The sequence below is a fragment of the Labeo rohita genome, chromosome 2 (genome assembly GCF_022985175.1).
Source record: "Labeo rohita strain BAU-BD-2019 chromosome 2, IGBB_LRoh.1.0, whole genome shotgun sequence".
Classification (NCBI taxonomy): domain Eukaryota; kingdom Metazoa; phylum Chordata; class Actinopteri; order Cypriniformes; family Cyprinidae; genus Labeo; species Labeo rohita.
In genome coordinates this window covers 29,765,233-29,781,621 of record NC_066870.1, presented here as the reverse complement: position 1 = coordinate 29,781,621, position 16,389 = coordinate 29,765,233, and the positions used below count along the sequence as shown (strand labels likewise).

Below are 16,389 nucleotides of genomic sequence, written 5' to 3'. Positions count from 1 at the left end.
ACCAGTCAAAAGTTTTTGAACAGTAAGATTTTTAATGTTTTTTAAAGAATTTATTTCTGCTCACCAAGCCTGCATTTATTTGATCCAAAGTAAAGCAAAAACATGAGTATTGTTTAAAAAAAAAAAAAAAAAAAAAAAAAAAAAAAAAAAAAATTAAATAACTGCTTTCTATTTGAATATATTTTAAAGTGTAATTTATTCCTGTGCTCAAATCTAAATTTTCAGTATCATTACTCCAGTCTTTAGTCAATGTCACATGATCCTTCAGAAATCATTTTAATATGCTGATTTGCTGTTCGAGAAACTTTTTTTATTATTATTTTTATCAATATTTTAAACAGTTGAGTACATTTTTTGCAGGATTTTTTGATGAATGGAAAGATCCAAAGATCAGCATTTATCTAAAATAAAAAGTAAATTCAAAAGCTTGGAGTCAGCATTTTTTTTTTTTTTTGGAAGAGAAATTATAGAAATTAATACTTTAAGTTAGCAAGGATGGTTTAAATTAATTCATAGTGATGCTAAAGACATTTATAATGTTACAAAAGATAAATGCTGTTCTTCTGAACTTTCTATTCATCAAAGAAACCTGAAAAAAATTCTACTCATCTGTTTTCAATATAATAATGTTTTTTGAGCAGCAAATCAGAACATTATAATGATTTCTGAAGGATCATGTGACTGGAGTAATGATGCTAAAAATTCAGCTTTAAAATCACAGGAATAAATTACATTTTAAAATATATTCAAACAGAAAACGGTTATTTTAAATGGTAAAAATATTTTAAAATTGTACTGTTTTTGCTGTACTTTGGATCAAATAAATGCAGCAAAAGAGACTTCTTTAAAAAACATTAAAAACCTTACTGTTTAAAAACTTTTGACTGGTAGTGAGTAAGTGTATAAGAATTTTTTTACCTTAAAAAAAAAGGATTTTTATAAAACAAAAATACCCATTCAGAATTTGGCAAAAAGGACTAAGTTCATAAGTTTTATCTTAAAGAAGGATTTTATAAACAATATTAGGGTTTAAACAATTCAGTCAATAATAATATAATCTACCTACACATAACTTAAGAGTCAAAACATAACTTTAAATTTAAATATGCGGATACAATTCAGTACAAAAATAAAAGCAGTAAAATGTCTCAATACATAAAATTATTTTCAAACAGTTCAATGCTACAAACACAGTTACACTTTTGTAACTGCAACACATATATAAACACGAGAAACATCATTAGTTGGCCAAGTCTTCCTCTCTGTTCATTAAATGGCCATTTTATGAGTCAGCTCTGCGGTTCCAACATGTTAACGTTGTTGTAGTGTTGATCCTGAATATGTCTGTAGGTCCTCCTTTACTTGTTAAGTGAGAGGCTTATGTAGTGATATGTTCAGCATTGCATCACAATGCAACTTTTCATAAGGCATGTACCAGTTAGTTAAAGAAACAGAGACTAAAAATTGGCAAGATGTTCTGTGAGGTATACCTGTCAGATTTTTTAGGTAAACTGCTATAGTCACTCAAACATTCATGAAAGGTACCTTTGGTAAAACTGGATGGTCTTAATATTCTTCCAGTTGTCTTACACAAAACGCTGGCGGAAATACGTTCAGACGTTTTCCGTTTGTCCATGAGGAGCCTCTTTAACATACAGGTTGGCTAAAGTCACTGGCCCACATACAGACCATGTGTCACGTCGGCTAAGCATGGCTCGTGCATAGTCATCAGTAAATGTGCAAATTATGACCTTTAATTGATTGCTCCCCGACACGATCAAGAACTTGTCTCCACAGATAGCGAGTAGCGAGGATATAGTCCACGTGTTCCCCATGGCTATTATCAAAGACACTTTGTTTTCCTGTATAATAAGGCATTTTGAGAACTGCACAATATAATCTGCATCCGAGGGACCAAATGCCCGTCACCGTTTGTTGTTTAAACATCCTGTTTTGAGTCCAGCTGTACTTTAACGTCCTTGCACTGAGCCAAGCAGCAGTCTGGAAAATGTGAATTCTTCCACAGTGTGCTGTTGTTGTTAAATGTTCTGCCTGCCAGGAGCGACGTGCTATGATTTATCTCCTTGAAGAACCTGAAACCAGACAATATTACAGTAATCAGATAAACGCCCACAGAACATGAAAGGCTTCAAATAGCCATTCAAAAACAATCCGAGACCATGGTTTCGACACGGATGGCGACGGCAAAAAGATTTTAGCTAAAAGTCTTGCGGTTTAGATATTTGGATATTTTTAGTGTAATTGCAATGGGTTTATCTCTTGTTGGTCTTGTCATGACGTGGCGGCGGAACATCCAATATGAAGTCAGATCTTTCCAGATGCTGACAAGCATTTGAGTCATGTTTTTTCATATATAAAACACAGACCACAACACACTGGGGACACATGAAAGAGGCTGGGTGAAGGACAATCCCTGTCATTTCCAAAACAAGATTAGTGTGGAATCTGACAGATGTGAACTCGGAACCCGAATACATGTGTTGAAGCATACTCGGCGCGCAGAACTTCATTACTCGAGTTTATTTAAAGAGTCCGGTTTGCTACAACGGTTTATGAAAAGATACCTGAAGTCATATGAGTCGCCTCGTGTTATTTACTTCTGTGGTTCCCGAGCAAAACACAGGAAACTCAGTACAATAACACCAGAAGCACTTTAATTCAATTAACTCGGGCAACTCCAATAACTCAAGGGCTTGGATCGAGTCTCACAGTGTTATGAGAGCAAATATTCCTGGCATAACAGTTGAAGAAACTAACGCTGAGAAAAACCAGACACCTAAACGGTGATTAATGTGGTTCGGGTTCAAAAACAAGTAGAATGCGAATAAAAAGCTCCTTACCTACCTGGTTGCGGGTTTTGTGAGATTTCTGCAGCCAGACCCGCCACTGATCGTACAGTTTGATACTCATACCGCTGCAACCGTAGGCGTGTTTGCGCACCCAGCCAAAGAACTGTTTCAAATCCCGCCGCAGCGTGGAGTTCTGCTGCCCCACCTTCGAGTCGCACGACCCTGTCAGCAGCCGCTCTGCGGGACGAAAGACAAAAATCAACACGTGTCCGTCCGGGGAGACGAGCGCCTATCGTACACGCATCGTGCTTATCACAGATACAGGCCGCAGTTTACACAGCCAACCAAACACAAGTTGGGATAAAAATAAATCCTTTTCCATTTTAAATAAACAGCAGGTTTCTGAGCTCCAGATGTGGGCCGCTCCAGAAGAGTTAATGTGCAGAGGAGTTAATCTGTTAATCTTCAGAAACAATCCTCTGAAAAAATATATCCAACACTCCCCCGTGGCTCTCTGGCAAGCCACAAAATGGGGAGATGTATGACTAAAGTAATGCGTTGCATCTGCTAGTTGGTGTCTGCTGGACTGAGCATCGTTTTGGAAATATGTATCTGATTATAGGATGGACTGTACGACACATTCAAAATGTGAAAATATGATGAGGGACAGCGAAGGCAACATCTCAATCTGACTATTGCTGCTACTATTTAACTAGTGCCGCTGGTTATATTTATTGATGTTCTATGTTGCTTTTGGTCTCTTTTAATAATAAAAACATTTAAAAAGACCGGAAATAATTGGGAGAGGGATTTGTTTATAATGCAAGCTTGAATCAAACTCATGTTTCCCACATGAATCTCATGCACTACAAGACACAAGGCTATGACTTTGACTGATCCGAGTTTAAATTAATTATACTTTTATGATCTGCATGAATGGATATTAAAATTGAGTGTCATAGCGGAAAAGCAAAATGCATGACGGGTACTTTTTTGGCTTTCAAAGAAAATATAATATGTGTACATTAAGAAAAGACCTTGGGGTCGAAACATTACAATAAATAGATTTCTTAGGAGCAGCAGTGGCAGTGTGCCGATTTTTGTTAACCAATAGTACTTTTTTGCTAGAAATCTCCTTTAAACTGTATTAACACTGATTTCACAAAGCAAAGTGCCGTTTTACCCATAGTAAAAATGTGACCCATTACTTTTATAAAATTAGTTTAATGGTTGATGTTAAAATTAATATTAAATATTAATATTAAATTAACATTTAAATTAACAATAAGATTAAAAATGCTTTAGATGTATGTTTATTGTTCATTAATGTACACTGCTGTTTAAAAGTTTGAGATCAGTAAGATTTTTAATGTTTTTTAAAGAAGCTTCTCACACTCATCAAAGCTGTGTATATCTGATGAAAAATACAGAAAAAAAATGTAATATTGTGAAATATTGTTACGATATAAAATAACATTTTAATGTACATCAAAATCGAATTTATTCCTGTGATCAAAGCTGAATTTTCATCATCATTACTCCAGTCTTCAGTGTCAAATGATCCTTCAGAAATCATTCTAATATGCTGATTTAGTATCAGTGTTGGAAACAGTTGTGCTGCTTAATATTTTTTTGGAACCTGTAATACTTTTGTCAGGATTCTTTGATGAATAAAAAGTTAAAAAGAACAGTGTTCATTTAAAATAGAAATCTTTTCTAACAATACACACTGCCGTTCAAACGTGTGGGGTCAGCAATAATAAATAAATGAATACTTTTATTAATCAAGGATGTGTTAAATTGATAAAAAGTCATAGCAAAGACTTATATTTTTAGAAAAGATTTCTATTTTGAATAAATGCTGGTATTTTTAACTTTTTATTTATCAAAGAATCCTAAAAAAAGGTTGCAAAAAATATTTGGCAGCACAACTGTTCCCCACATAGAAAATTCTACTAATAAATCAGCATATCAGAATATTATAAAATACCATTATTTTTTATTGTAATAACATTCCTCAAAATTACTGTTATTTTTCTGTATTTTGATCTAATAAATGCAGCCTTGATGGGCATAAGAGACTTCAAAAAACATTACAAGTCTTACTAATCCCAAACTTTTGAACGGCAGTGCAGTTAACTAAGGGTTAATAATAATTATCAAAATAACAATGACTTTCACCAAGTAATATAGTTCATTAACTTAACTGTAGGGTTTTGTGGTTGCCAAATATGCAAAAAAATTGGCACATTAACAGAATGTGTCATCATTTGTGCGTATTTACATTTATCTGCATTTTACAGTGGCTTTGAACTAAATCATCTAGTTTTATAATCAATCAACAAAAGTCACATTTTGAAAATGTTTTTAGTTTTGTTTAAAATTCAGAAATGGTATTCTCTAAATGGAAATATACCCTATGCAACCTTGCAAAAAAAGCAAGGTATTTACAAGGTACTATTAGCATGGTAAACTTCCAAAACAATAGGTTCCGCTAAGTACCTTTTTTTGGCAAGGATCATATAAATGATATTTCTCTTACCACTATGTGGTGTCGAGGCTGCAGTTGGGTGACTCCAGTCACTCCAAATGCCTGCTTTCCTAGATCCCAGGATCCCCACCGGATTACAGCGCACCTGCACAAAATACACTGTGCCTGGCCGCAACCCTGCCAGCCTGCAGGAAGTCTGGTTCCCAACATCATCCACCACCTGCAGAGAAAGACACCCAAAACAGTCTGTTACAATCAAACACCTTAAGCAGCCACATACCACACACACACCGTTACCCTAACGGGCATATTTAATGTTCTCTATAAGAAGGGAAAAAAAGCCATTCACTTTCAAAATCCTTAAGCAAGTTCACACAAGCTCTTCTACAAAGAGGTAGAACAAAGAAATTTCCCCCTTTTGTGCTCCTAGGGGATATAGCAACACATATCAGAAACAAAGACAGGAGGTAAATGACAAGGACACACACGTATATAATTGGCCTGCCTTCTGGCTCTACATATACGCAGCGAGCACCAACACAAGCCTCAGAGAAAATCTGTTATCTATTGCTTATTACAGATTGAGTAATTGCACGGGTGCAGACAGCATCGACGACATGTAGACAGGGCCATGCCAGCCTTCCCGTGTGTTAAAGCAGAGGTATATAGGATTCGAATGCAGGAATGTCGAAACGGCCTGGGCCCCCTGTAATTATTTACAATCCCGGTACCCCTGAATCAGTCCCTTTCCGCGGTCCATTTCCAGACTCGTGTTTCAAAAACTACAAACACGGTTAATATGCATGGCTCCGTAATCCGAGGACCATCATTACTATTGGAACGTGATGAGTGGCAGAATGTTAACATCATCAGGTTGCCGTGTAACAGGCATGCTGGGTAATTATTTCCCTTCGCACAGGCTATGTAAGCAATCTGAGGGGTTGAGAACGTCCCGGGTGATAATGCAACTCTCTTAACGCGCTCTGAAAACAATAGATCCTCCTCAGCGATGTGCTTTTGATGGTCACTGTCATATTTTGACTTTGTTAACCATGTAGGACTGCGCATCTGACAGCACAATGATGGGTAAAGGGGGGGGGGGGAAATTATGTAACCCAACTCTGCCCAGCTTTAAAAGGAAACCTGCCAACTGATTGGATCCATATGAGCGAAATGGGGACAGAGTGAAAGCTTAAGTTTATTTGAAGCACTAAAGTTTAGCCGGACTCTTCCGTGGCCAGAGGACTGGAAACCATGTGCTGTTCTGTTACAGCTGGAAATGACGTTTCGGACAAGTAATACAAACACCCCAAATTCTACTGAAACATGGCTGTTATCTTTTGGGCCGCTCTAATTAATCATTGCGCCACTCTGCAAATGCTTTAAAATTAGGAAACTGACACTAACTCGCAAGCGTACACAGTTTGCATTACAAAAACAAGTGGGAAGACGATAATAATGGCCATCATAAAGTGATGACGTGTGCTCACTGGTCGAGGCCGCTACTGTACCTTCCAGTCGCTGCTTTCCTCCAGTCTGTATCTGATCTGGTATTTGGCCTGAAAGAGGAAGTCTTTTAATGCAGGCGGCGTCCCCCAGCGCACGGTCAGCTGGTCCTCCAGGTCGCCCACTCGGCTCACAGTCACGTCAGTCGGTGGGTCTGTCGTCACTGGAGGAAACGACACAAACAACATGTGATAAGGTTGGAGACGCTGCAACAAAAGACCTCATTGTAACTTATTCTTGAAATGGAATTTGAATTGGAATGAAAGTGAAAAGGAGTTTACTGAACTGCATTTCAAAGAAATTTCACACAGGTTCTAGAAAAAAGTGTTTTCTTCTACTCTGGTCCACAAATGTTTATGTATGAAATATTATCTATCTATCTATGGTTGAAGTCTAAAGTTTAGATACCCCTTGCAGAATCTGCAAAATGGTAATTATTTTAACAAAGTAAGAGGGATCATACAAAACGCATGCTATTTTTTATTTAGTACTGACCTGAACAAGATGTTTCACACACGTTTACATACAGTCCACAAGAGAAAATAGGTGAATTTATAAAAATGACCCTGTTCAAAAGTTTACATACACTTGATTCTTAATACTATGTTGTTACCTGAATGATCCACAGCTGTGTCTTTTTTGTTTAGTGATAGTTGTTCATGAGTCCCTTGTTAAACTGCTTGTAAAATCCTTCAGTTCCCACAGATTCTTTGGTTTTTCAGCATTTTTGTGTATTTGAACCCTTTCCAACAATGACTGTATTATTCTGAGATCCATCTTTTCACACTAAGGACAACTGAGGGACTCATATGCAACTATTACAGAAGGTCCAACTGCTCACTGATGCTTCAGAAGGAAAATATCTTATTCAGGTCAGTACTACATAATTGGTAACATAATTAACATTTTGAAGATTCTGCAAGGTGTACGTAAACTTTTGACTTTAACTGTATCTATCTATCATAGGCGGAGGGTGAATTAACTCCAAAAGTAGTCTAATGTTAGTGTAAAATAAACTACAAACATCATAATCCCGTCTTTTAGGCAAGTACCAAGTATGGATGTCATGTAATCTAATAAAATATTTTCAATTCGTATTTGACGTGATCACAATTTAATAAAACATCGTAAGTTGCTAATTATAACGTTTTCATTTCCACTGTTATTCAAACAGCTAATAAATTAGGCTATATACAGAAAGCGAGTTAAGGCAGTCTCAAAAACAAAACTATCTTTATAATTAGTGAAGCAGCTGTCTACACTGTATGATGAATGAATCTCTTACTTATATCGTGCATTTTGTTGTTTAGAATACGATGAGTGAATTCGCAAATGCGGGAGTGTAGAATTCAGTTAGGGAGTGCGCACATAGGACAAAAGTCAGACGTTTTAGCGATGACTCATCTGAACGCCTCTGATTGGTCATTGCATTCATTAACTCAACTGAATCGCGGGTGATTGGTTATAATGCGCAACGCTGTAAAAACACATTAACTGAAATATTTTTTCTGTAAGAGCGGGCGCGGCCATTTGTAAATGTTATAGGTCTGGCTCTCTTTCGTGTCCAGCTATTTTTAGCTGTACAAAACAGCTTGTTGTTGCTTGATATTTGTGTCTTACCATATTATTTTGATGTATTATTTGAATTATAAGCACACTGGTTTGTAGTGCAAATAGTTTTACCCTTTACTGCACATGGTTATTCGTCTCGTTTTTTTCCTACCCACTTTTTTTTCCCTGTAAGAGTGAGCACGGCCATTTGTAAATTTCATGGCTCTGGCTTTTGGTCTCATCTGCGTCCAGCTATTTTTAGCTGTACAAAACAGCTTGTTGCTCTTTGATACTGCAAATATACAGTGTGTCTTACCATATTTTTTTAATGTATTATCTTAATTATGAGCACACTGGTTTGTAGTGCAAATATTTTTACTGTTTACTGCACATAGTTATTTTTTTTCCTACCAACTTTTTTTTCCCTGTAAGAGTGGGCATGGCCATTTGTAAATTTCATGTGTCTGGCTTCCGGTCTCATCTGCGTCCAACTATTTTTAGCTGTACAAAACAGCTTGTTTTGCTGCCTTATACTGCAAATTGATGTGTCTTACCATATTATTTTAGGCAAGGCAAGGCAAGGCAAGTTTATTTATATAGCACATTTCATACACAGAGGTAATTCAAAGTGCTTTACGTAAAAGGAAGTAGAATAATCATAAAAACAATAATAAAAACATTATCTTAATTATCTTAATTATGAACACACTTGTTTGTAGTGCAGTTTTATCGTTTACTGCATGTTGTTATTCTTATCATTCTTTCCATATAGTGGCTAATGAACTGAAAGTCTCGCCCATAGGCTTACCTGTGCGTTAAAGAATAAGATGGATAGAACTGACATTTACAATCACCCTTACATCCATTAATCTGTAAGTGAAATTCCTTTGAATTTGTATCCATTACTTCTTTACATTCAATTTACACAAAAATTACATTGTTTATGAATTTGAGCTCTGTATGAAAGAAATTGGTTTAAATAGTGTGACATCAGTCTCCATATAAAATTGCACAGAAAACACAGAACAAATGTCAACTTCTCTTAGTTCAAAACTACTGATTATTTCAGTATATACAGTTCTGTTCTTGTGAATCTCCAGCGTACTTGCTACAAATTTCTAATGCCACTAACCGTGGAAATTGCATCTTGTGATTACATCATCACAAAAAAAGGGTCATTGAATCAAGTCGGTACATACTCCTGTAAATTTTGTTAAACTAACTAATCACGTTGGAACTGGCAATGTCAGCTAGCTCTTGCCATTTCTGTGTGCGATATGCATCACCTGATCAGTGAACGGACTTTGGGCGCTCTGCAAGCCGAGACTAGAGACTTTTGATCTTGTGATTCAACTAAGATAAAATATACACCGATTCACATAGACTAATTGTTCTGCATTTTTCTGCTTTGACTGCATTTCGTTCAGACTGCAATAAAATGATATAGCATTGATAGTGCTTCGAATTCCAAGAAACTGCAGTTCGCTTGGATCTCAAAGCTTTTGTTTAATTAACTGGTAACACAGATGAGCATTGTCTCTGTTGCTAAGAAGGTGGAGGCACTAGGTGTGGTTGCTGTGTCATAACTGTGGCATGTTTCGAGGAGCACCCACCTTCCTCTTATGCATTTTCCATTCAAAATCACCCTGCCTCCCCCTTCAGGTGCAGTTACACTGATTTACACTCACAGGATGTAAAACTTTAGAAGCTTTCTCATCTCCTTTTGGAGGATGGAGGGCTTTAGTTTGCGTTCAGGCTATTTTAATTACATTTCAAATTCTTTCTGATGTGTTGCCAAGACAAAATGCCCCCCGACTCAAGTCCTAACGATACTAATTCCATTTTTATTAAGATGTTTGTTGCCTAAAATGTCTGTTTGAAGAGATTATGTGCAAGTCTGGCCTGCACTCAAAGCACATAAGATCTTTAGGATTCAACAAAACAGACCGTCACACTGCTAAACAGTAGCCCCAGGCAGGTCACGGTACTAGGATTAGCGAAAAACTTCGTAAAAATTCCACTCGTCTGTGAAGGAGGGGGCTGCGAGGCTTCGCAGGTATGTGTGAGTAGGTGGGTAGATACTGTATGAGCCAAAGGGATACTGATGACGCTCCGACGGACCGCTGCAATTCGTCACGCCTCCACCCAGTTTTACAAGGAGTGGCGCTCTCACGTTGCACGTGGTCCTCTTATATTGCGTGCAGCCCGTGAGGAGAACACCTGGAGCTTGTGCCTAAAAAGGGGTCAAAGGTCAAGCACACTCACCCACGTCTAAGATATCCAAGTAGATGACGTCAGACGTTGCGGTTCCGAGTTGGTTGGAAGCCTCCACCCATATCTCGTAGGGTGTGAAGAGGGCGAGGTCGCGGGAGATGTAGCATGTGTATGGCTCTCCAGCGCTGTAGTCCTCACACTCCTTTTCTCGTCCGTACCACCTATGGGTGCGCAAACAAGGTTTATTTCCTGATGGACACAATACGTTTGTATGCCTCCTATATGGAGGCTTTTTAATTAAACTCAAATGTGGGAATAATTCCTTAATTATGGCTTATTCCTTCTGGTTCGGGAATGGAGGTGTGAAATTGCTGTGTGGAATCACACTCCATATGCTCAATGGGCAAGAAAGTCAATTATTAATTAAATAACCTTAAAAAATAAATATTAAAATAACATATAAAATGCAAAAGACAATACTACAACAGACAAAAAATATTTAGACTATTTTTTAAGTATTTAGATGTATATGTTTTTATAGTTCAGACAAAAAACAAAAGTGTATGGCATCTGCCCATCAGGAGGGATTAGTACAGATAGGTTGGTTTGAGACATCCCTGAACATCCTTCCACTGTCCTCCAGTGAATAGGCATGTAAGAACATGACATATACAAACAAGATAAGGCGTGAATTTGGGAAGAGGCATGACATGAGTGTGAATGACCTCTGGCACTGACCTGAGCTTATATTTGAGTGTGTATTTTGTCTTGATGAAGGTTTCCCCCTGGCCCCCAGGGGCCCATCTACAGGTGAGGTCTTTAGTGTTCCTGGACCAGCAGGTAAGATTCACGGGTTTCTCAGGAGGCACTTTAAAAAAAAAAAAAAAAACAGACAAGGGCAATGAGTTTTCACTTGGCTGTCAAAGTGAGTTAGTGGAAAGTGACTCATGCCTCTCATAACACCTCATTAAAGGAACACGCTGTAAATGCTGCTAAATGCTGAGAAAATTAGTCAAAAATAGTTGCTTAGTAAGTCAACATGAAACAGAACTTGCAAGCCATTTTACTGCTGTAAGTGAAACATATGAAATATAAAACATAAATGAAGGATACACCTTTAATTTATTCAAATGAAAATATACACCACCAGTCAAAAGTTTTTGGACAGTAATAATTTTAATGTTTTTTTAAAGAAGTCTCTTCTGCTCACCAAGCCTAAATTTATTTGATCCAAAGTACAGCAAAAAGAGTAACATTTAGAAATATTTTTACTATTTAAAATAACTGTTTACTGTTTAAGTATATTTTAAAATGTAATTTATTTCTGTGATTTCAAAGCTGAATTTTTAGGATCATTACTCCAGTCACATGATCCTTCAGAAATATTCTGATCTGCTGCTCCAATACCATTTATTACTGTTATGTTGACAACAGCTGAGTACAACTTTTACAGCTTTTTTTTTTTTTTTGATGAATAGAAAGTTCATAAGTTCATTTATTACTGTTATGTTGACAACAGCTGAGTACAACTTTTACAGCTTTTTTTTTTTTTTGATGAATAGAAAGTTCATAAGAATAGCATTTATCTGAAAAAGATTATAAATGTTTTATCATCACTTTTGATCAATTTAAAGCAAATCCTTATTTAGCAAGGATTTAGCCCCAACACACAAACACACACACACATAAAAACTGACTCCAAGCTTATGAATGGTGTACTATATAATGTTACAAAAGCTTCTTATTTTAGATAAATGCTTTGGATCTTTCTATTCATCAAAGAATCCTGAAAAAAAATGTACTCAACTGTTTTAAAAAAAATTGAGTAATGGTGGAGTAATGGTGCTGAAAATGTAGCTTTGATCACAAATAAGTTACATTTTAAAATATATTCAAATAGAAAGCAGTTATTTTAAATATTAAAAATATTTCAAAATATTACTGCTTTTGCTGTATTTTGGATCATTTAAATGCAGGGTTAAATAAATGCAGTTAATAAATGCAGAGTAGATATAAATAAAAAACAAACATTAGAAATCGTACTGCCTAAAAACTTTTGACTGGTAGTCAAAATCTATTTCTATTAAATATGATTTCAATCTATATTTAATTATAATAATTAAAAAACAAGATACATAGACTGAAAATGTATGTTCCTATTTTATTTAAATACAAAAAAATATTTAAAATAAACTGAACATTCTATTAATCAAAAACTAAATCACTGTTTTGAAATGAACATTCTCAAGGATCGTATGACTTTTTACAATGTTATGTAATTTGGTGTAAATATTTAAGAATATGTAAAAATACAATTTTACATTTCAAATAAATTAAGCCTTGGTGATTACAAGAGATTTAAAAAGTCTCTTAAAAAAATAGAAGTAATTTCAAAAGAAAAGAAACTGATAAAGTTTTGATGAAAGATTATGAATACTGGTTTTTTGGCATAATGCGCACAGATGAATCGTTCACAATAAGACGAGGGCCGTGTATTAAGAAAGTAAATAGGGTCAATTTTGACTTTGTGTTGACTTTAAATATTTTCAATAATGGATGAGTGTCTTCAGCTGTCATCCTCATTTAAGTTCAGGAATGGGGCCAAGATTCCATTCAGCTGAGAACAAAAGACACTGCGTCTAAGTGTAAGACTGTGATTATATGAACCAAACCTTACAGAGGAGACCTCAGAGACATTGAGAGCTTGAGTCAACATACTGTAGCACTTCACACACACACTTATCGTAACCACGTCTCTCCATTTCTGGCTTTCAATCTTTTTTCCAAATGACCAGACACTCGCTTCCTTGACTTTGTCTCGTGTGTGTGTGAGTGTGTGTGTCTGTGTTTGTAATTTTCCATACTGCCACCATTCCATGTAACTTGACAAATGCCGTACATTTGTTCTGTCATACGCGTCAGTCGAGGAAAGCGCCTATAATGGACCACACAGGTGCTAAAAGCATAACAGTGGAACAGATAGCTATCTTAAGGGGCTTAAACAACTCTCGAGTTCATTGGCGGACAGGCAGAAAACATTAAATACTGCAACAACTGTGGCTCAGTGGCAGGGGGTCAAATCATAAAGGCTGTCTAATACTTCCACGTCTGACCCATATTCCCCAAGGCTCCAGGCTTACCCACAAAATCCATTTAATCGTATTTAAGTTGGACTGCATGCACATTCGCCAATTAAACACACTTGGTAGCTGTACAGGAGCCTAGAGTAAATACGAACAATATGGTAGACAGACTCACTGCCAACATAGATGCAGGAGCCGGCCAGCACGTGACCCCCGCTGTTGTGGCACACGAGGTTGTCTCCGGAGCGCTGGCGGGACCCGGTGAGCCGCGGGAGGGTGACGCTGAGCACGGTGGGGCTCAGAATGCTGTAGGTGCTGCTGGGAAGCCGCTTGCCATTCAGCGTCCAGTACAGAGAGCCTGCGTGAATGCCGTGGTCTGGATTCACTGAGCATGTGGCTGTCAGGCTGGAGCCGATGGGAAGGGCCGGGTCTTGAGGGTAGATTGTAGCCACCTCTGAGGGAGGGTGAGATATAGCAGGTTAGAGCTGGAAAGAGGCAGCGAGATGATCACAAAAGGAGATAATATCCGTTTACTAGGAAAGGGAACATGTACAGTCAGATGGTCCATCTTCACCCCCCTTAGTAGATGCCTATTTACTAAAAAAATGAATAATGCATGCAAAATAAATGAATTAATGAATATTAAACATATATGCACAAGAAACATTTAAGATTATTTTGTGAGGAAAAAGTGTGAAAAATACTGATTGCCAGGGTCAGCGTTTAAATACACCTATGGTTTAGTGTGCATTAAATAAAATTAAATGCATAAAAAATAAAAAGTGAACATTAAATAAATATATCCACATGAAATATTGGTTTAAGATTATTTGTGAAAAAAAGTGTGAAAAATACTGATTGCCAGGGTCAGTGTTTAAATAAATGAAATATTGGTTTGAGATTATTTTGTAAGAAAAAGTTTGAAAAATTGCTGATTGCCAGGATCAGCGTTTAAATACACCTATGGCTTAGTGTTCATATAAACATAATATTAAATGCACAAAAATAATAAGTTAATATTAAATATATGCACATGAATTATTGGTTTGAGATTATTTTGTGTGAAAAAGTGTGAAAAGTACTGATTGCCAGGGTCAGCGTTTAAATACACCTATAGTTAAGTGTTTATTAAAACATATTTTATTATTGAATGCACAAAAAATAGTAACAGTAAACATTAATTAATTATATGGATATGAAACACTGGTTTGAAAATATTTTGTGAGAAAAAGTGTGAAAAATATTGTTTGCCATTGTCAGTGTTTAAATACATCTATGGTTTAGTGTTTATTAAAACATCTTTTACCATTAAATGCACAAAAAATAATAATAGGAAATGAACATTAAATAAAGAAATGCACATTAAATACTGGTTTGAGATTATTTTGTGAAAAAAAGGTGTGAAAAATATAGTTTGCCAGGTCAGCTTTTAAATACACCTATTGTTTAAAAAAATACCATTAAATGCAGAAAAAATAAGTGAATATTAAATATACGCACATGAAATATTGGTTTGAGATTATGTTGTTAGATAAGAAAAAAGATAAAACTAGCACAGTGTAAAAAAAATATTGTTTACCAGGGTCAGCGTTTAAATGCACACATTTTTACTGTTAATTAAAAATGATTTGACCACAGATTGCAAATAAAATAAATAAACAAACATCAAATGCATGTATATTAAATATTGGTTTGAGATTTTGTAATGGGAGAAAAAAAGCTAGCACAGTGTAAAAAATATTGTTTACCACGCTCAATAAAAATTATTTGACCACAGACTTCAATTAAAATTAATAAATTAATATTAAATAAATATATGCACATTACATACTGGTTGGAAATTATCTTATGTCAGAAGAAAGATATAAAACTAGCAAAGTATTAAAAATATTGTTTACCAGGGTCAGTGTTTAAATACACACATTTTAGTGTTCATTAAAATTACTTGACCGAACAAATAAATGAACATATGTGCACATATAATACTGGTTATTATGTGAGAAAAAATACATTAAACATTATTGGTCAAACTTTAAATAATACATATGTTTTAGTGTTTCACATAGCTGCCTAATAGTGAATTTTGTGTCGTTTCTTTAAGCATTTCTTAAGTTTGACATCTGTCACTGTGCTGATCAATCCTAGATAACTAGTGTAACTGGTACCCACATACAATGATAAATTTGTAAACCTTTTTGGAATTCATTATCACCATTGTAATGTGACAACTTGGAATCCCTCAAAATATGTGTGACTGCAGCACAATTGAGTAATGGAGGTGATGAAGGAACTGGCATGTGATTACATGTAATTACATCAAGATGGATAGATAGACTAACATTAAATGAGATTACATATTCAAAAGCACTCAAATCAGTTGTTTTATCTTATAGCATTACTAAAACAGAATCACGATACGCCCTTTAGAATAGTCCTCACAAGGTGATGTTTTGATTTAAGTGGGTTAAAAAAATCTGATTCGAACTTCAAACCATTTAATGACAGGAGCAATTACAAGTATTTACCGCAGGTGTCTGAATAGGAAATGAGCAGCGAGATATTTGGTTTCAGATCCGAAGGTCTCATGAGGTAAGCCTGTAGTCTTGTCATCACGAATGCAACGGCGAGAGAAACTCAGTAAAGCTTGGATGCACATCTTACCGCTGAGACGGTGAACAGCGAGACCACCCTTTGAACATTCCTGCCCGTGTTGTCAAACCGCAATGATCTTTTA

The 16,389-nt window shown here is 36.0% G+C and overlaps 1 protein-coding gene across 2 annotated transcripts in view; it reads right to left on the bottom strand.

Moving 5' to 3' along the window:
* Positions 1-1,015: 1,015 nt before the first annotated feature.
* Positions 1,016-16,389, bottom strand: part of crlf1a (cytokine receptor-like factor 1a) — a 24,189-nt gene continuing 8,815 nt past the window's right edge. The window contains exons 3-9 of one of the 2 annotated variants that reach the window (XM_051130918.1): positions 13,831-14,109; positions 11,311-11,440; positions 10,624-10,793; positions 6,813-6,970; positions 5,353-5,521; positions 2,862-3,047; positions 1,016-2,093 (exon numbers count right to left, since the gene is read on the bottom strand). In XM_051130918.1, the coding sequence (XP_050986875.1) occupies positions 2,077-2,093; positions 2,862-3,047; positions 5,353-5,521; positions 6,813-6,970; positions 10,624-10,793; positions 11,311-11,440; positions 13,831-14,109 (1,109 nt within the window). In that variant the 3' untranslated portion in view covers positions 1,016-2,076. The remainder of the gene's footprint in view (positions 2,094-2,861; positions 3,048-5,352; positions 5,522-6,812; positions 6,971-10,623; positions 10,794-11,310; positions 11,441-13,830; positions 14,110-16,389) is intronic. The other variant, XM_051130909.1, reaches the window with a different exon arrangement.